The 25,369-nt window shown below is 44.2% G+C and overlaps 4 protein-coding genes across 6 annotated transcripts; 1 reads left to right on the top strand and 3 right to left on the bottom strand.

Moving 5' to 3' along the window:
- Positions 1–1,552, top strand: LOC306708436 (interleukin-6-like; the record flags this gene model as incomplete). Its single annotated transcript, XM_079176273.1, has 4 exons — positions 1–174; positions 360–458; positions 561–704; positions 1,292–1,552. 4 exons carry the CDS (start codon positions 1–3, stop codon positions 1,550–1,552), a joined length of 678 nt encoding a protein of 225 aa, XP_079032399.1.
- Positions 1,553–2,333: 781 nt separating this feature from the next.
- tomm7 (translocase of outer mitochondrial membrane 7 homolog (yeast)) lies at positions 2,334–4,851 on the bottom strand. Its single transcript, XM_079175660.1, has 3 exons — positions 4,711–4,851; positions 3,282–3,330; positions 2,334–2,727 (listed from the first exon to the last, which is right to left on the bottom strand). Exons 1-3 carry the CDS (start codon positions 4,811–4,813, stop codon positions 2,712–2,714), a joined length of 168 nt encoding a protein of 55 aa, XP_079031786.1. The 5' UTR covers positions 4,814–4,851; the 3' UTR covers positions 2,334–2,711.
- Positions 4,852–5,477: 626 nt separating this feature from the next.
- Positions 5,478–22,389, bottom strand: hycc1 (hyccin PI4KA lipid kinase complex subunit 1). Of its 3 annotated transcripts, none has more exons than XM_079176043.1 (12): positions 22,230–22,389; positions 16,513–16,594; positions 15,866–15,967; positions 15,502–15,681; positions 14,655–14,735; positions 14,444–14,559; positions 13,392–13,487; positions 12,629–12,745; positions 11,938–12,025; positions 10,383–10,545; positions 9,073–9,395; positions 7,532–7,671 (listed from the first exon to the last, which is right to left on the bottom strand). In XM_079176043.1, exons 2-11 carry the CDS (start codon positions 16,561–16,563, stop codon positions 9,118–9,120), a joined length of 1,272 nt encoding a protein of 423 aa, XP_079032169.1. In that variant the 5' UTR covers positions 16,564–16,594; positions 22,230–22,389; the 3' UTR covers positions 7,532–7,671; positions 9,073–9,117. The 3 variants fall into 3 exon arrangements, with proteins under 3 accessions (XP_079032171.1, XP_079032169.1, XP_079032170.1); XM_079176044.1 differs by lacking the exon at positions 22,230–22,389 and adding an exon at positions 19,693–19,817; XM_079176045.1 differs by lacking the exon at positions 9,073–9,395 and having other exon boundaries at positions 5,478–7,671.
- A 1,037-nt stretch (positions 22,390–23,426) lies between these two features.
- Positions 23,427–25,230, bottom strand: LOC306708652 (uncharacterized protein). Its single transcript, XM_079176532.1, has 4 exons — positions 25,148–25,230; positions 24,685–24,763; positions 24,323–24,544; positions 23,427–24,212 (listed from the first exon to the last, which is right to left on the bottom strand). Exons 1-4 carry the CDS (start codon positions 25,199–25,201, stop codon positions 23,824–23,826), a joined length of 744 nt encoding a protein of 247 aa, XP_079032658.1. The 5' UTR covers positions 25,202–25,230; the 3' UTR covers positions 23,427–23,823.
- Between the last annotated feature and the right edge of the window lie 139 nt (positions 25,231–25,369).

Here is a 25,369-nt window from a genome sequence, read left to right as displayed (position 1 = left end):
ATGCTGGCCGCTCTGCTGCTGCACGCTTCCGGAGCTCCGGTTGAAGACGCGCCCACCGACACCCCGGCGGGTGAGCCCTCAGGTGAGGAGGAGGTGGTGTGGCCCTCGGACCTACTGAGCGCCTCACCGGTCTGGCACGCGCTCCTCGGAGCGACCAAGCGCCACAAGAAGGAGGTAAGCGGTTTATCTTCCGGGGGTTTCACTGAACTGTGGTATTTTGTTTGCAGTTTCTTACTCGAGGTCGTCCTTATCGAGTTGTACTGAGTCATTTTTAAAGTGAAGAGTGGGCTGACTGTTGTCTCACTTATAAAGTAAACTGACCTCCATCATTTATTCTTTATCATCCCCCTCCCCCTCAGTTTGAAGATGAATTCCAAAATGAGTTGAAATATCATTTTCTGGAGAACTATAAAGTCTCCTCACTTCCAGCAGGCTGCCCTCACTCCAACTTCAGCAAGGTAGCGTGTCTCCTCCCTTGTCCTGCTGTTAACACTGATACAAGAAACGTGGGTGAATTGGGTTAAGTTGAGCGCTGACTGTGATTTTCTTCCTCTCTCCAGGAGGCTTGTCTCCATAGATTGGTCCAAGGCCTGCATATATACACAGTTCTTCTCAAGCACGTGGAGAAGGAGTACCCCAGCAGCTCGATCTGCTCAGTGGCCAAATACTACAGCGGCCTCCTGATCAACCTGTGCAAAGAGAAGGTGGGTCTGAGATGCGTACTCGTCTTTCTGGACTAAACGCTGTTAATTTCAATTTGTAGCGGCGTCAATGCACTGTGATGGCCTTTGTGTCAGCCCTGCCGTTGTCTTGATTCATGTGATGGATTTTTTTATTTGGCTCACTTGCTCATCTTTGTGACAGCCAGTGGTGGAAGAATCGTTTAGATCCTTCGCTCAAGTAAAAGTATAGCAACACTCCGTTTCAAGTCAAAGTATATTTGACCTACTTTGTATACCGTTTAAACAAAGCATTGCTTTGTATTGCACGACTCAAGAGTTGTGTGTATTCTGCTAAGTAACTACAGCTGGCAAATAAAGGTAGTTGAGTGGAAATAACACAAAATAGAAGTGTGAATTAAGTTCAGTAATTGAGTAAATGTACAAAGTTACGTTCCATCGCTGGTTACAGCTCATTCATTAAAAAAGGTGTTTGTTCCCCTTTTAAGTTTGTTTGCGTAAATGTCTTATTTACAGCTTTAATCACGTCTTGGTGTTAATGACCTAGTAATGAATTGGATTACATCAACGCTGCTTGTTCATGTTACCCAACGGTCACTTCTGCCCCACAGATGAGGGACTCTGAACAGGTCACAGCACTGAACAGCAGCCAGGAGGCGCAGCTGCTGAGGGAGCTCGACAACCCCGACACTTTCCAGAGGAAGATGACCGCACACAGCATCCTGCGCCAACTCCACCACTTCCTCGTCGATAGCAAAAGAGCTATCACCAAAAGGGAGAAGACCAGGGGAAGTGTGGCCGACAGGCTTTTGGCACCCATCACTTTCTATCACCAAAAGGTTAACGATGAGATTGTTAAAGAACGGTTATGAAGGTGTTAAAACTGCTGCTGTTCTCACACTGAAGTATTTTAGTTTTTAAGTGTTGTCACTCTATGAATGTGTAAATCTGAAAGGCCTCAGGGCTTGAATTGCCCACAATTGCGCAACTTATTTAACCTATTTATACTTGGTGAAAAGTGTTATTTATTAATCATAGGAAAATCCATGATGGTTAGGTTCTTGCACTAAAAATGCAATTTGCACTAGATGGGGATTTTACTTTTGTGTCGATTAGTTTCTACGCTGCAAAGATGTTACTTGAGCAGCATTGTTACTGCACAACTGTTTAGAACAACATCTTTTGAGAAGCAATCATTATTGCAACAATCATTTTATACTTGTTAAGAGTATTGTTAATTATTTATCTAGATTGTTAAACTGAATTTGCTGTTAAATTAATTACGTTATGTGATGAGCTGCGTTTTGAACGCACATGAGCAATAAGTGACTGGAAGGAATATTTTTGTATTGATTCAGAAATAAAGAAAATATCCATTAAGACACGTCTCTTCATTCCAACACTTCACACGTCATTGCAGGGTTGCAACACTTTGTTTTCGCACAAACACTTATAGTATTTGATCTGCTGCCTCATGCAGGACAAGTGCGTTTGTACGAGGCCGGGAAATATGCTGTCTTATAATATGCAGTGATCTATGAGTAATCATTTTGATTATACAACATACATCAATCATATTCTAGGTTTTTTTTCTACCAATTTTCACGATCAAGACAATGTTTTGGTTGTTTTAAGGTTATGCATCGACATGACTCATTTCTTTGTGGCTTTATTCTCAGAAATCTTAAATTACAAATAAAAAGAGGAAAACATGGAATGAATGTTGTATCCAAACATCGCTGTCACACATTCCCAACACAACACCGACAGATAATCCAGTCAACAGCTCATATTTTCAGGATTGAAGTCTGGATTCCAGCTTGTTGATCCAAACATCTTCTGCCCGTGCATGCGTGCGTGCGTGGCCATAAACAGTACGGCCACACATGACGTGTATTCATCACTTCTCTGATATTGGACAGCATGGTTTATGGAGACGGAAGTGAAAAAAATAATGTCCTGGAGTTCCAATGACAGGTGGGTCACATGGTCTCGATGAGGGGATGGGGGCCGGCTGTGTGGAGACGTTCTTTAGCCCCATAGCAAACTACAGAGAAAGAAGAAGAAAAGGTTGAACTAGACTCCCGAAATTCAACAGTTCACCGCATTACATTCACCGTATTTAGCACACGTAATACAGCTAAACACGGCTAAGCCCTCGATAAACAAACAGGATTAACAGCCGTCAGAGCTGTTTAGGAGTCCAACACATTTCCATCATCATCATCAGTAGGTGTGTAAAGAGACACAAAAGTCGTGGTTGGTTCATAGTTTAGTACAGTGGGAAGAAAACCCTTTTTCTTGTTTGCTGTTGAAAAGACAATAATGTAATCGTCAAAGACAGAATCCTCTTGCTGTGGTCGGAGGTAAGGAAGGAACATTTCAATCAATTCTGTATTACACAGTTCAAACCCTTTCACACCAAACTGTTAGAGCCATAACTATTAGGAAGGATAGCAGATCTTTTGTTTATTACAAGCGAACTGTGCGATTCCTTCAATATGGAGGGATATTCAAAGATATAAGCCTCAAAGAATTAAAGAGACGCGCTGCAAAAGCTGACAACACTCCTTCTATTATCAAGCATAAATCTTTACTTACCTCAGGACTGTGGGCTCAGGCATTCCTGGATCTGCTCCCCGTTTGAAACCTTTAAATTAAAACCATAAAGAAGAATTAAAGCATTACATTTTCAGAAGAAGTGCCCTGAAATGTGTGACACAGCAAAAACTGAATCTAGTTCCACTTAATAAGAGCGCTACATCAGAACTCTCTCCCAACAGTTAGGTGCATGTTAAGTGTTTCACTGAGTCATTACAGTTTGTCAGCAAATTTAAATTTAAATTCTGCAGGAGAGCCCAGTTTGATTCACGGCGGTATTGCATCAGAGAGCTCTGACAACCACGAGGTCTTGAACATCTCAATACTGTGGAACAGGGAGGGGCCCTTGTGTGTATATTTCTGTCAAGTAGTAAGACTCACGTCTGACTCACAGCCTCCACAGAAAGGAAAATGTTACTCTAGTTTCATTCAAGGGTCACGATCGGAGCAATGATGCAACCGATTCTTGAGAAAAATACCAGAGATTTATCACGTCAGGAAAGAAAAGGAGAATTCTCATTTACCAGAGGGGAGTCTGACCGAAATCAATTAAACCTTCAACTCCTCAAATCAGAAAAGATGAAACCATGAAAGTTAGGCTTTATTATTTAACGCACTAACAGACTTTTAATTTTGTGTGAGAAACACTATGTGTTCTCGACTGCCTGGTATATGCAGCGTTCTTCAGATGGTGGAAACACACGAGAGCAACACATGACATGTTCAACTGAAGGAAATTCTGCCCGTAGGAAGTAAAAGTGTTGCAAGAGAGAAATGCATGTTAAAAAAGGGAGGTTTAAAAAGAGAAAGTATGACGTCAGCGTTGGTATTTCCAACAACCTAAAATCAGAGAGGATTACCCCACAAAGGGCAACTCCACCGGATGTGAGGTCACACATCATCAGCATAACTTCCCTATCTCTACTCCAAAAACCCAACACCAGGTATTTGATATATGACACCAATATGCATGTCCTCATGGATGTCTTGTTTTAAAGCTGTTCCTCTTGGGAGTCCAAGGACTTGATCCAAACTAGATGGGAACTCGCACAGTCCTCATCCATCATAGAGAAGACAATTAGAAATATCTCTCTCTCTCACGTGCTAGTAATCTTTCTGAAAGTCTGATATCTTCATAATCACATGTTAAAAGCGCTACAGCTTGCTTTCACGAGGAGCTCGTGGGCAGTTTCATCATATCCGTGTGGATTCCATGTACTGATGAACCAGTGCACTCACATAACCACGACTCTCACTTCTACATACATTATACATCATGCATTACTTTAAATGTATAGTGTTATACTACTTCTCCAGTGTGGCCATTTAACTTTCAGTTGAGGGCTAGCGTGCTAACGCTAAGCTAACGTTAGAGAGTCATGTGTCCTCTCGCTCGCCGTACTCCACCTGCTCCAGTTCAGATACTGACCGAGGTACAGCACGGTTGGTATGAACCCCCATCTGATGACAAACTGGCCGCACTGGAACAGCTGCTGCAGCCGCTGCTTGGTTTCATTGCTCAGTTTAGCCATGTTGTTTATCCTGAACGGCGACAGTGCTGTACCCACCAAGGACAAGAAGGCGGAAGTGACGTTGCCTGGCTGTTAACTGTCCGTCTCTCGTAGACCGCCATCTTGTGGACAGACATGAAACTAAACAGTTTTACTTAATTGTTGCGCCAAAGTTGCCCAAAATATGTGCTGATAACCGCATCTTATTCATATATCTCGAGAAATAAATTTCCAATGTGTTGCCTATGAAAATAGTCAGAGCTCAGTGCAAACACGCAGTTGGCAAGGTTTCATTTTGAAACGTCACACATTTAAACAGCTAACTGAACAAGAATCTACAGGGGTTTTTTTTAAATCTAAAAACGTGAAATGTATGCAAATTAATTAATTTATAAGAGTGCAAAACAATTAATGATTGGGACTTTTGAATATCTTTAATTACAGTGCAACTTTCCCCCCCTCATATTATGCCCTGATTTTGAAATCTAACAGGTGTACTATTAAACAGCACCTTTGTGTTTCACAGCTGTCTAGTTGCCTAAATAATTAATATACTTACATGGCCTACACAAAAAGATAAAAATCAAGTTGTGGAATTTCACGTTTTGAAGTGGATTCTGAATTTAAAATATATTCACGTTTGACGCTTTCCAGCAGAGCGAGAAAAACAAACGGAGCACACAAGTGAAATATAGAAACACTTTATTCCGAGAAGTTGTAGCAATGGGTTATCTTCAGACATAGAAAGGCCAATATAAACCAACTTTAGTACAACAGTATGATGTACAACAGGAGCTTACCCATTCACATTCTGTAAACCCACATACAGAAACACGATGATTGTTATTGTCCCACCAAGCTATGGACACTCGACAGCTCAAGTACACCAACAACAGAACACACTTTTGCTTGAGGGTGGGGCAGCTTGATTTAGGATAACCAAATGTAGCAGATGGGTGGAGTTTAATTCCTTTTTTTTTTTTTTGGTACAAGAGGATATCACCGTGTCTTGTGACGTGATGATAATGATGTGGGCAACGAGGAGGGACACAGGAAACACATCACCAAAGGACTACAAACAGCTGGAGTGGTGGGTGGACCAGAAAAGAGGAAAGATGCCTTGTTGCCCCCACACACACACACCTTCCCACTGCAGAACACACAGGAATAGGTTCAGGTACAGTTTTAGTCGGGGCTATCGGATTCTTTCATCTCTGTAGAAGTGGGTGGACTTCATGTCTGTGTGGTTATATACGTAGGGAGCAACACATCACACCTGTCTCACAGGAAAATACCACAGTTGAGAGTCAGACCTCTCTTGTTCATCATAAGAAAATACCAAAGTTGAAACAACTTTTCTTTTTTTTGCTCTTTCAAGTGCAAAATTCAATACTTAAATCATTCACACCCATCATCCCCCAAAATCATCTCAGAACATTTGTCAGAAGTTGGAGTTTTATTTTTTTCCAGAAGGTGCTAAAGGAGCGAGAAGGAAGAACACAAATATTGCTTCTCCATCACAATGACAATACGGTGTGATTGTAAACAAAATTAATTCTTAACATACTGGTTGATTATTAAGTGTTCATTTTTCTGTCGAGGAACATTGCAGATTCTCTTTAAAAAAAATAAAAATAAAGAACACACAACTGTAACTGTTGACAAACAAAGAATAAGTGTGAATGAAGAAACACTGAGAAGGAGAGATTTGTATTGCTATGGGAAGGGATCAATTCTTTGTAGTCGTTGAAATATTGGTTTCAACTTGGAGAATCATACCTTGTTCATTGTATCAATCAGCAGCCTTTAATTCTTAAAAACATCTGTACATACACACATCCAGTCCACACACGCAAGCATGCTTACACACACACACACACTCAACATCTGCCCTCTGACACCTGGGCACGGTCAGGATGGATGTATGGAAAAGCCATGCAGGGCAACAAATGCCGATTAAAATACTTTCCAAAAACTTTTCCACACGTTTTGTTTTTTTTTAGTAATAAGTTTCAAGTGCACCCATTTACAGACAAGCTGCTCCGCGACGGAGTGCAGTCCCCCCCCCGCCCCGGCACGACTTCACAGCAGCAGTGCACTACTAGAAGTCAGTGAAGCTGGAAGTGACATCCGGCCTCCATCAGGCTCAGAGGAGAGTCTGCTGGGGGGGAGAGGAGCAGGGCGGCTTCACAGCACGAGAGAATCGTTAAAAATGGAGCGACGAGAGAACCAGCAGGAGTGTGTTCGCTCATGTGTTTCTGGTCCGCTGCGGTTGGCATGGCTTGGAGTTCCAGGTCACAGGTACAGGGTCACAGGATCAGATGGTTCAGGGAGTCAGGAGGTTCACACGGGGGGGGGGGGGTTTCAAAGATCAGAGCCCAGGTGCACGCTGATGCTCGGAGAGCGCTGCTGCTTGTGGTTCGCCGCCGGACTCAAGTACCCCAGTCCGTCCTCCTGCAGGCTGCACGAGTAGCGGCCGACGTCGGAGGCGGTGTGGTTGCTGGTGGGGGGGGCGTTGCTGCTGACCACCTGCTCGAAGGACCGCGAGAAGACGGCGCTGGCGGTGCGCGTCAGGCTGGTGAGAGCGCCGGCCTTGGGCACCGATTGGCTGGAAGTGAGCGTCAGTCGCTTGACGGAGAGATCCGCGCACTCACTGGCGGCCCGGCCCATGGTCAGAGGGCCCGCCTCCTTGTCCTTGTTGGTGCGCCCGCCGAGCCGACACTTCTTCATGGCTTTGGCCCCCAGGTTCAACGTTGTGACACTGTTGCTAATTGTGATGGTGGGTGGGGTCATGTCCGGCCCCATCCCGCCTGGCCACACCCCTTCATCCACCTCCGAAATATCCATCAGCTCATCCGGGGAACCCAGATCCACTGCGTCTGTGAGACAAGAAACAAAACAAGCACCGAAATGAAAAACAGGCGCATGCGGATGAAAACATAACCACCTCTTCTGTCATCCAGCCCATCAAATCATGAGGATTAACAAGGTTTAAAAACAATATATAATGTATTAGATGTTTTGCATGTGGGGCAAAATATGTAGGGCTGCATGACAGACGAGCTCTTTCACTGTCCAGCAGGTGGCGCATTCACACCATAACCTCAGCTAACAGGGACATCTTGCCACCTGACATGAGACAATGCAAGTGCAGTATTTGAGCCCAGAACACAGGTTAGTGAGACCAGCAGCGAGAGGTTTATTGAAGAGTGCATGTTTTGTCCCAAAGAGAGGAGCACAAGCCGAGGAAAGTCCACACAGGGAGTGCAGAGGAACGGCACGAATAGGTAAACCCTGTTTGCATGCGTTATCACTAACTATCTGTCCTGCTTTCTTCAAGTGTGAGTGGCCAACCGCCGGCATATTCACAAATACACACTTTTGATCTGACACTATCACTGTCACAGAACACCTGTAAACAGCTGGTAATCAGACAGATAGGCAGGTCCCGTTAAAGTCAGATTGTTCGGGAGTCAGATTCAAGTCACGATTTTAAGGTTTTTAAGCAGCTTTGGTTTCAAATAACTCACGACCTGCATATCTCTCCTCAGCTCCTAGCTACCACTGAGAAGGAACTCTGTTCCAGGTGCAACCCAGGAGTAATGTGTCGAGGCGTACCGAGGTGTGCTACAAGAGACACACAAGCTTACTGATCTTTGCCAGTAAAACCCAGGAGTTAGACGCCTACATTGTAATATACAATCTCCTGATACGGGCACAGCTAACAGATCATATCTGGGCATTGCTGTTCACGGTCATCAGTTATCAGTGACCTGACCGCAAGCTTTTTAGAGTGACATTTACTAAGCGAGGTACAGCAAGCCAAAGAGTTTACAGTTTAATATCTACATTATGTGAGTCATATCTATTGACAAATGTTCATTACACTATTTAAAAAATGTGCAGTGTGATTAGGCTGCATTTACTTATTATTATATTCCATTCCTGATAATAGATCCTGCTAAATGCTAAAGGCTCCACTTCATTTTGTTCAACATAAAAACGTCACATTATCTTCAGCCAAGCGCATTTCATTATCATGCATTTTTTTAATTGGGTTATTGATCCGTTATTCAGTTAGATCCATAATAATAATTAGATTTCATTCTTCGTGAGGAAGCTTCAGCCACAAAGGAGAGAGTAAATGAATGAGTGACGTTGGATTGACAGATGAGAGGAATAGTGCAATTAGGCAACGAGAGGACTGGTGGAGCCCAGCGCAAAAAAAGGGGGAAATCATCGTGCAGCTTTTGAGACCACGCCCCCACACACATGGTTACCTAGGTTGCCCCGGGAGTGGGGCAGTGGGAAGGAGGGGCGGGACCTTAGTACTGGCTCCTCCCTGTGGAGGCCGACCCAGAACCCTCATTCTCCACCATTCGCCTCACAGACTTCTGCCTCCTGACCTCCTGACCGCGGAGATCCACGCCGACCTCGGAGGCGGCGCCCAGCGGGTCGCCGTCGGGCTGGGCGCGGCCGTCGGGGCGCGGCCGCAGGGAGTCTCCGTTTGCCATTTGCTCGCCGCTCACACCTGTCACACTGATCTCGGGGATGGCCACGCCCCCAACAGCAGCATCACTGTCTACACTCACCTCCTGGGACTCTGGTGGTGGTGGAGCATGGGAGGGTAGCAGGACAATACAACACACATACATACACACACACACACACACACACACACACACACGCATACAGACAGATGGACAGAAAGACACGTACCATGCACACACACAAACACACACAAAACAAAAAGCCGGCCGTGTGCACAGACACACACAACCACAGTGACACAAGACAAACGGAGGTAATCAATGTAATGGCAGAAAAAATAAAAAGACAAAAATCATAGTGATCAGAACATAACACACGGTCAAAAGTACATGCAATATGGAGATGAATGTGAACACAGTAATGAAATGGAATCAGATGTCATACAGAGCCTCACTCACCCCTCTACATATGAATTAATATTTAATAGTACTTTTCCTCCATCGTCTGCTTATAACAAAAGCTTTACGCATAAGCGAGCAGCTGGGATACGGGCACCAAAGAGAGCAGGATCCATAACATGAAGAAGGGACGATGAGCTGCAGATGAAACCCGCTCATTAAACGAGCTGGAGGCTGTAATTTACCCGTCTTATCTGTACTCTGTGGTTTAGAATTAAGAGAGAGCTGCTCATTTGTTCTACGTCCATCTAAATACCATTACTTTTCTTTGCCACATATTCATGTGCAGGCTGCAGCTGATCTGGATCATAGTATAAATACACTATCTGCTCTCTGTTGTCTCCAACAGAAAGTCACGGTTCTGAATGAGGAGACGTCTATAAAAGGAGGCAGACAGCACTAGCTGCGTTATGAAGCGGAGGAAGGGTGTGATGAGGACAACACTGATGTACACAGTGACTGAAGGACATGAAATGGTAGAGCGAGTGAATAACGAAGAGATCTTAACACCGTGCTCTCTCTCCTTTGGTGTGGATTTGTCCTCCAGTCAAACCCGTAAAAAATGTGATGACAAAATGTGAAAAGTGTGTGTGAGAGCTCTCCTCTCTCTCCCTACGACTCAATTAGCCTTCTAGTCTCACCGTGTCTCTTCCAGCGGTGTCCCCTGATAGAGAGGGAGGTGACAGCATTTCGGGAGATCCTGGAGGAGGTGGGTGTGATCTCCACCTGGATACTCCGTGCACCCTCCTTGTTGTTGCTCTTCAGTGCGGCGCCGTGCAGCGACGACTTGATGGCGTTACCGACCTGAGGACGCGGAGAAGCAAACATTACTAATCCTGTGACTGTGATTTAGTCTCCTGCTGTGCTACGGGGATGACACCACAACAAGTACTAATGACAGAGTTGTGTTGATATGATAGCTGGTATTTTCAAAAGATGGTCTTCTTTACGTGTCGAGGTAACCGTTTGCTGAAGTAGAGAAAACAATGAAATGATGCTGTACAGTTTTCATGTGGCGCATAGTATCTAAAATCACTGCAAACAAACTCAATGCACATGCTTAGTATTGTATCTGAATGCAATATAACCACACTAAATGTACTCTATATTATGTCCATACTAAGATCCAGTTGCAAGTTCTACTTGTGTAAATGTAAAATATGTGGAAAGACATTTATCTGCTTTTTCAAATATTTTTTTGTAATTACCGATTACATGTTTTCAAAGATCTTATTGGTTAGATTTTAAACATGATGCATCAATTACTGCAACAAAACCGTTTATATTTCAATCTTAACTTTACAGAACTGCTAATTGAAATGAAAAGGTTTTTAGAAAAAACAAAAAGTCACTGGCCCAATACACAATAACAGCATTTCTTATAATCACCAAGACATGTTTAGCTCTCAAGATCAATAATACAATTTCTACTAGATTTAGGCATAAACCTAAAAGCTTAGTACAAAACGATCGAGTGACACAGAAAAGGCTAACTATGGCTTTGTGCTTATAGTCTTCCTATAATGACCTCTCCTGTTGCTGGATATTCTTTAGCGGCACTAATGCTCATGTAACAGTCGAGTACGTAACATGGAGGTGGAGGGCGTCATAATCACAATACAACATGTCTTTTGTGTGTGAGGCTGCAACACAACGAGCTATGCCGAGATCGCAGGTGTGATCCACTGCAGCAAGTAAACACTCCAATGAACACACTAACAGAACGCTGACATCTTAACATTTCTACACACGGGCGTGTGTCCAAAAAGATGTTTCTTTATTTAAAAAAAAAAACCTTCAAACCCCGTCAGCATTCTTATTCATTTAAATCCAAAGGTTGTGTGTTTTGATTGTTGCGGAGAAGCACACCTTAACTTGTGTAGTAATACTGTGGGTTTAGGTTCAATCCTCTACTCCCTGGGCCTCCAGGATTATGGCTTAACGGAGCAGAGTGAAAAGCATGTAAATAATCTAGTGGGATTACATTCTGAATGCAGTCTCTGACACACAGGGAGGGAGAGAGAGAGAGAGAGAGAGAGAGCAACACAATGCAGCATAGTGTGCTGTGCATGAATCAAAACCACAGGCGAGCATGTGCGTCTAAATCACATGCTCTCCACTCACTCAAACACACATACAAGGTCCAAAAAGGGAGATGTGCATGTAGAAAAATAAGAAAGATGTGTTTGCACCCACCAACAAAGCTTCAGGGAACAACTCCAGCTGGGCCCGGTACAGAACGTCATCCAGTGCTTTGGATCCCAGTTCAACCTCCCCGTTACACCTATACACAAAGACAATAGATGACAATACACACACAGATTTAAGGTTCCCTGTGGAGCGATAGACCTCTAGTAGCGCTATGGATCGGTTTTTCCATGGGAGTGGGTCCCCTGTTTTGTTTATCTTGTGCACAAGGACACGCATGCGGGTGAGACAGTCCTACCAATGGTGTCTCACCAGTCCACTGATCAACAGGTGGTGGTAACAAGATGCACACTTTCATGCATATCTTGTTAAAATACTTTTTTTCTTTCTTGCAAATGTTTTATGAGTAAGCACATCGTTGGTGAGACCTCAAAAGATACACACAATGTGTTTTGCAGCAGTTAGTAGTTTTCTATTTTAACTGAATAAAGATGTCATGTCCTTTGGGAAATAAAACACAGCGGCGTAAACTGGTTCATACACAAGATGCAAAGTGAGCATGATCAATGATTGTCAGAGTCCAACCTCTTTTAAAAGCGTACGTTACAACACTACTGGCACAAATCAAAATCGGGTCAGAGATAAAGTCACATGGAGCAGACTTTAAGAAGAACACTGTTTATGTAAGACATGACAAGATGAAGCTGATCAGTGTGTGCAGGCACGCGTGTACACTCACAAGGCGTAGTGTATCCCAGTGATGAGCTGAACCAGGAACTCGGACGTGACCGTCAGCCGCGTGCTAATGCCTTTGTAGCGCCGTATCTGCTGCCGCGGGTAGCCGCATATGCACACCCTGGGGGACGGCAAAATGAAAACACAATAGAGGAGCTTGTGTCAGTGAAACAGGGGGAACCACTCCACTGAGCCACTCGGCTGCAGCTCTATTAAGGCAATTTACTTCCTGCAGTGAGCCGATAATCAACTCCACAATAAGTGAATAACTGCTGAAAATAAGCGCGCACACACACACGCACGTACAGGATGCGGGGGGTAACACCTGCGCACTTGAAGCCATAGGAGCTGCTATATGCTGCAGACAGCTGACACACAGCAAACGCTCACGGGGAAGTCAAAGCTGATGACTTCTCTTCAGCTCTGTGTTTATTAGAGCAATGCTCAGCTACAGTTGGCAGATTACCAAAATCCCTGATCTGGGATATGTGTGTACATCGCAGCTCTTTGCCGAATAGCGGTATCTTGGCTCTCAATGGCAAAGTCTATAAGAGGATCTGATAAGCTAGTGCTTGTAGAATATAGTGTGTGTGTGCGACATGTTTAGCCATATTTAAGTAGCCTCCTCAAAAACATTCACAATCAAGAAATGACACAATGATCATCATTATATAGTATGAAATTGGTGTGTGTGTACTTATACAGTCCTCATGACAAAGTGTGTGTGTGTGTGTGTGTGTGTGTGTGTGTGTGTGTGTGTGCTTTACCTGGAGCTGAGCTGGCAGAGGGACTGGAGGGAGGTGGCGGTCATGTAGCTGAGAGCAGCGTTGTAGCACAGCAGCAGGAAGGTCAGCACGTCAAATCTCAACAACACAAACATACCCTTAAAATAGCCCGTCTACGTTACAACATGACAACATTTTAAACATATCAGGTCCGAAAATCACAGACACAGTTTCGCTTCCATCTATACTGTAGAGAGACATTCCAGATTGAAGGATTACAGAAGCAGTGCTCCACCGTCTGCTTTATTCCACGCATTCCTCGTCAAAACCTGGCATCCACGGTACATTACCCAAAATGCAAGTCAACTGCAGACAGTTCTGAGATTTGGGTGCGTTATGCTACAGGTCTGATAAGATCTCTTCTTTCTAAGTCTGGTCTTCAGGCTCAACCGACGCTGAATCAAGTGACATCACTTTGAGGCAATTTATCAGATTTTCCACAGCTGCCTCACAAAATGCTTTCTTCCACATAGGAAGCAGTTTTCCCAAGAGCCACTGAAACTTCCACATTCAATGAGACCGTCAGACAAAAGGCTGCTTTCAAACCTAGTCAGTGTGGTTCAGTTAATAAAGCAAACTCAGGTCCGTTTGCCCGGTTAGTGCGGTTCATTTGGGCTGGTGTGAAAGCTGTCAATTGAACCCTGACACGGACGTAGCAATCAAACAGAGACCGCGTGAAAAGGTGGTGCTCTGTGCCGTTCCTTTGAGGTGTGAACGGAAACTAACCAACCACAAGACTTTATGGTGGTAGACATGTGAGTTTAGCATGATTTCAAAAGCTAAACTATTAATAAAGTGCATGATTTGCTGACTGAATTCCGCTGGCTTCTCTGGCAGATTCTCCTTCCTCCTTCATTTGGGTTTCTATTTTGGGTTGTTCTCTTGCTGCCAATCCTAAAGCAGGCAGACCGGCAGCTTGCTACCGGGTAAGCCATTTTAAAAAAAAAACACGTGCACAACCTCCACCCTGCTGACACGTCACCACGCATCCAGCAGACTTGAAAACAAGTTTGCCCAATCGAGCCTCTTCCTACCTGTTCTGTGCCGTGAAGGTCTCTCTCTGGAGGTGTGGCCCGCTGTACACCACCCTGCTCAGCCCGTGATTGGCTAGAGCCCCTTCCGTGAGGGCAATGGAGCCGATAGCTGAGGGCTGGAGAAGAAGAGGACGTTTTTAAACTGAACATTTCTGCAAAAGAAAAATAAAAGAGCAGAGTGCATGTGTGTGTGTGTGTGTGTGTTTCTCACCTCATGGTACACTGACGGTTTGGAGAGGGAAGGGATGGTAAAAGATAATATTTTACTTTGTCCATCTTTATCAACTATTTCCTGTGAAAGAGAAAGACAGGAAGACAGTGAGAAAATGTTTCTTTTTTTTCTGTGTGCCCTAAACCTCAAAAGAGTGTGTGCTTATCTCTTCAAGCACACTCGTCTGTTATATGTGTGTGGACCTCACAGTCTCTCTTTCCCAAATCAGTCTGCTAGTGTGTGTGCATGTGTGCGTTTGCTTATTTGTGTGTATATATTTGTGTGAGCACACTCGCACTGACCCCGGGGTTTTGCAGCCCCCCGTGTGCATGTTAATGTCAAATAGATTAATAGGAGCCAGCCAGTGAGTTGAGTGACAGCTGACCTATTCTGCTATTCAGAGAGGAAGTTAGGGGACACTGCACTTAGCAGATGGATGGAGCATTGAGAGCCAAAATGGATGAAAAAAATAGGACTCAACACACTTCAATAATTACTAGTGCCGACGTCTCTGGGGGAAGCTTTCTCTGGGGCATTCATTCCATATTGTGTAATCGCAAAGTCACTGTGTTTCAATTCCTCTATTTCTTACCCACAGTTCCTGTCACTCTCCATGCATAGCTGTCTAACAAGGCAGGAAGTGCAGAAAGTAATCGCAGAACTGCATGATAACACCCATTGCTTACGATCAAGGACATTTTCTTCCTTACCGTGCACTTATTACACTGGAAACATTTCACTGTTATTTACAAGAACAGCTCCTCTTTACTGGTAATACGTAAACAGCTGTGAGGTAAGAATGTGGCGTTGAAACCACACAAAACACCGGCCTCATCCTCTCCCCTACCAGGTTGTAAATGCCCAGCAGCAGGGCCTCGATGCAGCCGGACGTGTGAGGGTCTCTGGCTGCGCTGACGGACAGGAGGCTCCACAGGAGCTCTGGCAGGAACTGGAGTGTGAAACGCTGCAGCTGCGACTCGCCGCTTCGGTAAAACTCAAACAACTGGTGACACACTGGCTCCAGCAACTAGGGGAGGACAGAGAGCCAAAAAAACATGGGCGCATGGTTTAATCCCGACATATAATCAAGGGTGTGTACAAATACAATAGTTAAAAAGGTTAATGGTGGCACTTGAAGCATGACAAAATACTCAGTGTGGAGTCAAGATTTTACAATAGATAATAAAAACATTAACAGTGTGTGTCCGTACGTCGCTGTAGTTCTCTCGGATGACCTTGTAGAGTGCAGGGACCAGAACGCCTTTGTCCTTTAGTGAGGCAGCATAGGTGGGCACAGCACTGTCAGGGAGGGTCTGAAACACACACACGACAAGATGAGTGAGTACTGAATAACCTAAAACCTGCACATTATTATGGCTACAGGTGAAGGAGACAGAATTGGTGTCAATAAGAGTGAAGTAAAAGCAACATTGCAACACATTATGTTTGATATTTGTACAATATTTTGACAGCGCCTAAAGCCTGCAGAGACAGGCAGCTTCTGTAGACATCATCACTGTCCGTCTAATCAATCTGGTTCCATTCAGAGGTCAGTTTGATGACCAGGTGGGTTCTCATCCGTTCACACAGGAAGTTCCCTTCTGCTCACTTATTAGCACACCTCAGTGAGTCTCGACATTGGGAGCAGTCACGTACTCGTCGGTGCTCATGTTGGAGGAGGAGCACGCAATTTTCTGAGCACACTTCAGAGTGCATTTTTTTATGTGTGTGGAAGACACGTTGCCAATAATAAAGCAGCAGCAGAGAATGAGCTGCACACTAATCACGTTTTATGTGCTTGCTGTTGCTTTTTGTACAAACACACACACACACACACACTCACTCAATAAAGCAGTACCTTAAATTCTGACAGCCAGTCCTCCACCACTCCTTGGTCCATAGCCAACATGTTCCCTCATCTGCAGTGGAGTCACCTCTACCTGCATGAGGAGAAAAAAAACACTATTTAAACACACGCGCTGCATAATTATTGACACACAGCTAATTTATAGTGCATTTGCGAGTATGTTTGCACCTTTGCCAGCCTTCCATTGTTTGGCATCCTGATAAAAATATTCTATTACGAACAGCAAACAATGCCATGGCAGTGGTGAGGAGTGACTCTACATGCTGCAGGCATCAACTCAATACCCAAAAGAAGCACGAGTGTCTCCTCCCCTCTCGCTCTCGCTTCCCTCTTATTCCTCTCCAGACACACACCTCTCTGTAGCGACTCCCCAACCTATTCTCAACTCAGGCTCTCGAATAGAAAAGTCACCCACACAGAGAAGCCTGGCTGGCTTCATTGTGGAAGCACTGATGAGACGAAGCAGAGTTCAGATGCTAGTGGAAAAGGTCTTTGAACGGAGACAGACAGAAAGAGCTTTAGCCAACATTTAATAAATGAATGAATCCTGACAAGATTTCTAAATATCTACTACAAGGCGGGGATGATGATGATGATGATGACAGAGCAATATAGTTTGGTACAGATCAAAGTGGTGGACTCACCAATGTTGCCATCTGTAGAGCTGCTTGCAAGATAAATGCCAAATATGAACTGGTTCAAGCTTCTCAAATGTAACTATTTCCTGATGTTCTCTTGGTTAAATGAAAATCGTTGGGTCTGGGGAACTTAGTTTGTCCATTTTTCACTGTGACAAGTTCAAAAGATCAAAACATGAATCAAGGCTTTTAGAATAGGAGTGAGAGACTGATTGATAATCAAAATAAATGTCCTTAACCAACTGTGACCGTCACTATAAGACACGTGCTTTCTGCTGCTATGGCCTCTTTGCATCTCTGATGGATTATCTGTTTTTCACTGCGGGCTCCGTCGTGTGTGTCTGTGCTCTGGAAGCACAAAGCTACACTGGCTGTTGAATGCAGAAACAAAGTCCATGTTTGGTATGTCTGGTAACAGAGTCTGACTTCTGAAGAAGTCCTTCTATGTGCACACTTGTCACGCAGATACATGCTCAGATCTGAGCTGAAGGAGGCATAATCAAACCGTTTAAAACTCTTCCACTTTCAACACGTGATGTGTCACACACACACACACACGAGGTGAATTCAAACCAGAGAAAAGATTATAGGTCTGATTTTCAATGACCGTAATTATCGAAAAACCTTCTAAAATGCCTCATGAATGTGTGTGTAATTAGAAATAGAGAAAGATTTTCATCTCTCTCTTTATCCGCCCCTGCTTCTCTCCCTCCAACACGGCCATTTTTCTCTCTCGCTGTCTTCCCTCCTCTATAATCTGTCTTTCACACATCCAAAGGCTGTATTTTGTATTATTCTGGTCCTTGGCTCTTCCATGGCAGCCAGGTGTCTATTTATGCACTGTACCAATGACAGAAATGACAAAGGGGGGGGCAGTGACTCATGAAATGGGGAAGGATTATAAAGCAGAATGGCCTCCATTTAGAGAAATTACTTCTTTGTAGCGGTCTGTTGTTCCGTTCTTTCACGCTGGTGACGACTACAAGGACGGCAGTGATATCTAAAGCCAGCATTTTAATGGCAGGCTCACTGAATAACAAAATAATAGGCTGTGATTAGAGTGTGGGTGAGTCAGTATTGTAAGGGGAAGGGTTCCTCCTACAGAGTCGCTATTAGCCAGTCAACCCGGTCCACGCTGGCATCTGGGGTATGACATCTGTATCATCTGTATCCAGAAAAAGATACCTGAAGATAAAACCAGAGGCCTGCCTGCCATGCCGCCTACCTATGTGATATATTTACCTCCTATATCAGCAGCAAGTAGAAGAAGAAACTGCAGTGACACCACAACCGCAGCAGAGGGGTGGAAACTAAATCGGAAACATTCACATCGCAACATGTACAGCTGGACAAAACAGCACAACATGCTGCGTCTTTAAGATCTGTAGACATAATTCAGACAGGTGTAAGCAACTGTTGCGGGAAAATAGCAAACTAATTGCTCTGAGAAGACATCATAGAGCGTAATTATGTTATTAGGCTGATGTTTGTCTTCCGTCATTATGGACTCAAACATCATGACAGAAATCAAGATAAGTCAAGGAGAGCACACGACAAATGATGCAGCGGGCGGTGAGCTTCTTCTATGCAGCTCAACCCCACTGATCAGCACAAGCACGCAGAAATAAACCAGTGTGAAGGACGAGAGGCTGAGTAACAAACCCAAACCAATGAAGTGACGAACGAGAAGATGGAGAGAGAGGCAGTGCAGGGGGGTGAAGAGAGTAGGGATCAATGGGTAAATGAATAGGAGGTAGAGCTGCATGTAGAGAGGGATGTGGGATAAAAGCAATGTATGACAACCCAAGGGATTAATAACTCAAAAAGGAGTGCGGTAGTAGGATCAATAAAAGAAGAGAGTTCATTAGGTTTCAATCGTTGCTGCCTCAGGCATCCTCACAGGCTCTGAGATACACATGAGATGAGGGAAGACGCCTCAAAGAGATCTAAACACGGACCTTAACCAGCATGTTTAGTAGCCTGGCTGGGACTTACTGAGTTGTTCCACCAATGCAGCCAACTATGTGCAAAGGAATGAGATTGCACAAGAGAGAGTGTGAGTGTGTGTGTGTGTGTGTGTGTGTGTGTGTGTGTGTGTGTGTGTGTGTGTGTGTGTGTGTGTGTGTGTGTGTGTGTGTGTGTGTGTGTGTGTGTGTGTGTGTGTGTGTGTGTGTGTGTGTGTACTCAATGTCTGGTTTGGCAAAACCTGTGAGCTAGCTAAAGTTGACAGCTCGAATTTACACCAACGCAATAAATTCTCCGACACAGACAGACACACACACACACCAGTCTAAATGAGCTTATTTCTGACTCCTCCTTCCAGAGACTTCCTCAAACACAAGCAGGTCTCCTTTGAGTTTACATTCTTAATCCTCGCTGTAAGTGTGCCTGCGCGTCCTGACGGAGTTACAAAACACCTGAGGCCAACACACCATACACATAGTACGTATGTGAATACAAAACCCACAGCCAACAATCTGCCTATATCAAATCACAGGGTCTTCCGGTGCTCAGTATTAAAGTTGGAACATACCTGTCTGAGAAAGCCGGCGGAGGACTGAAGCCAGTCCAAGTGAGAATGAGTTAGGGGGGGACACACACGGACACACCACTCCCTGTTGATTACCTCATTTCCTATTACACATAGGCCTATGCTTTGGAACCTTCTTTTTTCAGGAAGAGAGCGGACCAATGAGACTGAAGGCTTGAACAGAGGGAAGAAAGGAAGCAGAGAGAAAGACAGAGAAAGACAGAGTGGGTGGTTTTGAGAGTGACAGAGCTGCCCCAGCTGCTTTTTCCTGTGGTACAAGGTGCGGGCAACAAAATATACTGGTTACGCAGAACCAGGAACTAAAGCAACACGACTCCGCCCAAAATCTACAAACTAGGTCAGCTGCCAACAAACAAGCTGGACCAGTGACTCCAAACTTGCTTTAAACTTGAATGAAAGCAAAAGCTGCAAGGGAGTCCCCAACACAGCTCCACCTGAACTCCTGTTCAGACTTGTTCGGAGCCCTTTACGCATTTTTCCCCACTCCTAGGTCTGCAGCATATCACATCTTTTTTTATGCTGTGTTCTGTATTTGGACCATATTGGCTTGCTGTTAACCCTGTTGCATCATCGCCTCCCACCTTTCTCTCCCCCCTGGTATTCTTCAATAGCAGGTTGCTTATAGCTTAAAAAGGGAAGTTCTCTTTTTGCCCCTAACCCTGTTTCCTTTTCTCATCTTTTGCACAAAAACATAGCTACCGGCAGTCCTCCGCTCTAAGTAGACATGACAACACACTACAGTCTGTGGTTTGTCGGTGCCGAGGGAGACAGATACAGAGATCCGATGAGGAGGAATCCTCTTACAGCAGCCCACGCTCTTTCCTCTGTTGCTTCTAAGCCAGTGATGCTTCTTCGTCCCTTCAGCTCCTCGTGGCAAGTGAGCCTGAAGAGACCAATGATTAACGTCGCTGATTCTTCCATTTTAATGCTCTCTTTAATTCCATTTGTCTCAGCTTTTCTTGCAACAATTGGATAAGTCTCTCGTAACCTATTAATGCTCAGCCCAGGAATTTCACATTTAAGTTCCGCTTTTGGTTCAGATAATTAGCTTGCTTTTCTACATTTATCATGGCGTTAAGCCACATCTACTGGTATCTATGCCTACAAATATATACTTTTGCTGTAAAAATCTGCTTTCGATTCACGGATATTGTACTTTAATTTGGTGCAGAACTAGATGGAAACGATTGTGACAGTTTTCATTGCTCAAATGACCAGGATGTTTCATAAAACCGCAGGCATGGGTGACTCTAGCTGTGACGCCGGATGACAACAGAACCCGTACGATCTTCTTTGCTTCATGACCTGCCGGGCTTCACTGTCAAAACGCATTAAGAGGCCTCGTACACTAGCAGCCGTTGGTGCCACACATTAAAACAAGCCCGCGCATACTTTACCACGCACACACATTCACATCCTAATGACGCCACTTTAACAAACAGCCACTCAACAAACCTGTCTATTGCTAAAAGGACAAGCCTCTCCCGAATGACAACGGCAAAGACGAACACACACACGTGGAAAGCAGTGACAACCAATGAATTAAGCCGCAAACAGTATCTTATTCAAAACAATATCTGGCACACCACCAGAGGCACAGCCCCTGTGAAGGACACAGATTGTAAAACAAAAACATTTTTAAAGTTTTGACAGCATGTACACTAGTGAAGGAGCTCTTTCCATACGGCAAGTCTGTGGCAAAGCTTCACACTGGACCCCATCATGCAGGAAACCCCTGAACTGGCTGGGTGGTGGTACAGAAGAAAGATGCATCACATGACATCTAATAGTAAAAATCATCTATCATCACCAGTCTGCAGTAGTTTCTGTGACCCTGCCAAACTGGTGTAAACACAATGACACAGATTAAAAACTGCCGTAGAATACTTTGATAATATCATGGACCAGGGACATAGGACACACACACACACACACACACACACACACACACACACACACACACACACACACACACACACACACACACACACACACACACACACACACACACACGTTAATAAATATGACCAAGTCAGGTACAAAGTCTGTATCTAACACGAATGTTACTTAATCTACTATAATAGCAAAATGGGTGCAATGAAAAGCTTTTTTCCCAAAACTATTGGGGAACCTTCCCATCTTGACGGCTGTTTTATTACCTAATATCTAGCAAATTTAAGTAGTAACTATTGTCCCCAAGCGGTGCTAGCCCGCTAGTTTTTTGCCACAATGACAACATGGTAGCAGGAGCTTGCGTTTAAACAACGTGGACTTCTGTCTCTCACAGCACTGGTGACGTTAGCTCAAAGCTAAACATTAGCCTTGACCGTTCAGTGTAACCTGTTAGCCAGTATCAGGCAGAGGAATGTACAGTAATCCTCCGCCGTCACACACACTCACTGCCCCGACTTGCTGAATGACTTCGAGCTGTCACCGCGGTTGCTCTCCGATTAGCTTAGTTAGCTAGCTCGGCTAAGGCGCGAACACCAAGTAAATTGGGGGAAGTTGCCGTTACTTACGGGCATGCTATCGGTCTATATCCTGGTATCGGTGTTCCTCTATCGTTCCGACGAGACGAGTAAACGGCTATCGCTTCGCTACTCCATAAATCTCCTCAATAATTCATCAACATCAGCTCCTTCCATCTTCATTACTTTCTCCACTCCAGACAACCTTAGACGGCACTCCACGGAGTGACAGGCGGCTGAGCCAATGGGCGAGCAGTATACGACCTAACTGACGAACACCCCCTAAACGCAGCATCCAATCAGAGTAGACTCTAGGCTGTTCGACCTCACTGACGAACACCCCCTAAACGCAGCATCCAATCAGATTAGACTCTAGGCTGTTTGTTAATGATTTCCACGAAGTCGGTAGGTTGTCGCTGTCAGTCGCTGCTGATCTTTGACAGCACTTATTTACCAGATGCTTTTAAAGAATCACATAAATAAGTAATTCACTGACAGTTAAATTATGATTACATTGTAAGAATAATTGATCATACTGCAGCAAATAAACAGCAGTTGAATGTCCATTAGTCAGTGAGTGCCTTTGATTCTTATATATTATATATATTCACATTTTAATTATGAACATAACCATTTTTTACCACTTTTTTCGCACTAACAAGGAATCAAAGTCACGAAGGACATACTTAATATAGATTGCCTTTATTAAACACATACATATTGAAATATTTTCAATTTACTTGTTTTATTTCCCAAACTTTTTCATCTAGAGAAGAATTCTCAGATTTTACACACTACATTAGGACACATTAATCTGTAAAGTTTAAGGCAAAAGCAGGACTCTAAATGGTTGCATAAACAATGCATGACCACTTGACCGTGACCTCTGGAACAATGGATTTTCACAAATTAATTATCAAGATGGCATATGACCATGTGTTTGTTTGCTTTCACATTAATAGCTGATGGAAAGCTGTGTTTTTTAATCAGTTAAAAAATGCATGTGCTTTTGTGGATAACAATCAGCAAATCTGCTCCATCCAAATGTTAGAATAGCAAAACACTACAGGCACAGTCACAACAAACCTCCGGTCCAATTCCCATTGCTGCTTCTGGAGACTGCATCCTGATCTCTATTGCATTATGGAAGAAATTAGAACAATCTTTCCTTGGGGAAAATATTTGCAAAAATTTAAGTGTATAACATTTTTCAAAAATAGTAATACATTCATTATTTTGATACCTGATTCTGTAATTTAGGGAATTTCTATCCATGTAGTGTGATTTCTGAGAAACAGACTAAATCTGAGGAATATGAATATGAAGGCAACTGCTCGAATAGTCAAGTAAGTCTGCAATGCCCCCTAATGTTAGCTGGTGAGATTACACCCATCCGGGAAAATACTGTCTTTACACAGACAAGTGTTAAAGTGAGTATCTGCTAGATTTATTAAAAGTTTAACAAAACATTTCAAACAAAGATATAATTGAAGGTCTTATGATACAAAAGGCTGCAATGGCCGGCAAAGCAGAGACTACTTGGCACATTTATATGACGTTCTGTGTGTGCATAATTGTGTATAACCTCTGTGAATATCATATTGTAATTGGTGGATTCAACTTGAGAATCTAACATGTGCATAAACTACACACTAGCCCCTGATATCTGTGCAGCCTCAGTGAGGACTTCCCCGGCCCGTTGTCTGTATCCCAGCGACAACTCCTTCGCCCTCCTCACTTCCTTCAGGTTCTCCTCCAGGTTCTCATTCAGTCTTCCTTGCTCCTGGTGAGTTACTGCAGCCCCTCTCACTTGCTCAGCCATGTGATCCTTGCTACGGAGCAGCCAGCCAATCAACTCTTGAAGTGTGGTACCCTTTGAGATGGCGGCTTTGGCGCTCTCAGAAGTGCCTTTCATTTCATCCTGTGCCAATTGCAGGTGTGGAGGCAGTGGTTCCTCCTCCCCTTCACCCACAGGAACCACGTTGAGGGTGAAGTCATAGCCCTTCATCTTAAGGGAGACCCTGTACCTGGTCTCTGGAAGTGGGGAGAGATGGAGATTGAATCAGACAAACCAAGGAAACTGAAAACTGAAGTAAGGAAACCTGCCATCATGTTGCCTGCACTGGCAAGGAGCTCTCCCTTACCATGCTCATCTCTGATCGTCCCCACACATTCGGCTAAAGCCAGAGTGTTATCGTGGTTACACCCGCAGCTCTGACGCAGGTTGCTGATATGTCGGATCATGGCCTCATAGCGCTCGTGCTGTTCGTTGAAGGTCTCGGCCATGTCAGAAAACCTCTGGTCTATCTCTGGCACACACACTCGCCTCATCACCAGCCTGCCAATCCGCCTCACTGTCTGTGCATCTGGGGGGAGGGAAGAGTACCACACACAACCCAACCCAGACACACACAAAAGAACACGTGTAGTTCAAATTCATACATAATTGTATGCATTGGAAGTGTTCTGAGAGAAAGACACATGAACATTTAGAGAGATTATGTACCGCTGTGCCCTGGCCGGTTCTGCCTGGCTGATCCAGCTCCATTCAGGTCAGATGGTGTGGGGTGCAGGAGAGGCTGCCTCTGAAAAATAATAGCAGAGTTGTTTTCTTTACACTTTTCAGAAAGAGACAGAAAACACAAACAAGGCTTGTATAGTGTTGTTACCTCGACACATGTAATAACAGTGTCATAAACAGAAACATGTATTTCTATCTCTGCACTTATAGTGATTTAGATTACCTTTTCTTGTCTTGTGAGACAAAACGAAAACACTGTCAAAGGGACTTTACTGTGACAACCGCATAGCATGTCATAAACACATTAACTCTTTATAACGGGTGTCGTCCTCACCATTCTTAGGAAGTGGGTTCATCCAGTAATCTCACCGAAGCAACGCAGTGATCAAGTGTCTGGCCTGAACTTGAATGTTCATTAACATTTACATGAAAGTCAATAAACACGTACCTCGGTGGCGGAGTTTTCGCTTGAGAAGCAGCAACAGCAGAGAAAACGGAGCATTTTGTTGCAGCTCTCTCTCTCTCTCTCTCTCTCTCTCTCTCTCTCTCTCTCTCTCTCTCTCTCTCTCTCTCTCTCAATTTACTTTCAGGTCAATCATTTCTGACAATGCATCTGCACATTCCAAATGACGTCAACGTCATGCGACTTCTGAAAAAGTTTTCTTCCTGG

Source organism: Pholis gunnellus (genome assembly GCF_910591455.1).
Source record: "Pholis gunnellus genome assembly, chromosome: 16".
In the NCBI taxonomy this organism is placed as follows: Eukaryota; Metazoa; Chordata; class Actinopteri; order Perciformes; family Pholidae; genus Pholis; species Pholis gunnellus.
The sequence above is the reverse complement of the archived record's forward strand: the minus strand, read 5'-3'. Positions and strand labels throughout refer to the sequence as shown.

Coding starts and splice junctions, on each gene's coding strand:
- LOC306708652 (XM_079176532.1), bottom strand. CDS start 25,201: ATGCTCCGTTTTCTCTGCTGTTGCTGCTTCTCAAGCGAAAACTCCGCC. Junction 24,764..25,147: donor GCGAAAACTCCGCCACCGAG/GTACGTGTTTAT, acceptor ATTATTTTTCAG/AGGCAGCCTCTCCTGCACCC. Junction 24,545..24,684: donor GAACCGGCCAGGGCACAGCG/GTACATAATCTC, acceptor CCCTCCCCCCAG/ATGCACAGACAGTGAGGCGG.
- tomm7 (XM_079175660.1), bottom strand. CDS start 4,813: ATGGCTAAACTGAGCAATGAAACCAAGCAGCGGCTGCAGCAGCTGTTC. Junction 3,331..4,710: donor ACCAACCGTGCTGTACCTCG/GTCAGTATCTGA, acceptor TTTAATTTAAAG/GTTTCAAACGGGGAGCAGAT.
- hycc1 (XM_079176045.1), bottom strand. CDS start 16,563: ATGTTGGCTATGGACCAAGGAGTGGTGGAGGACTGGCTGTCAGAATTT. Junction 15,682..15,865: donor TCCGAGAGAACTACAGCGAC/GTACGGACACAC, acceptor GTCCTCCCCTAG/TTGCTGGAGCCAGTGTGTCA. Junction 12,746..13,391: donor CTCTGCCAGCTCAGCTCCAG/GTAAAGCACACA, acceptor GCCGTCCCCCAG/GGTGTGCATATGCGGCTACC.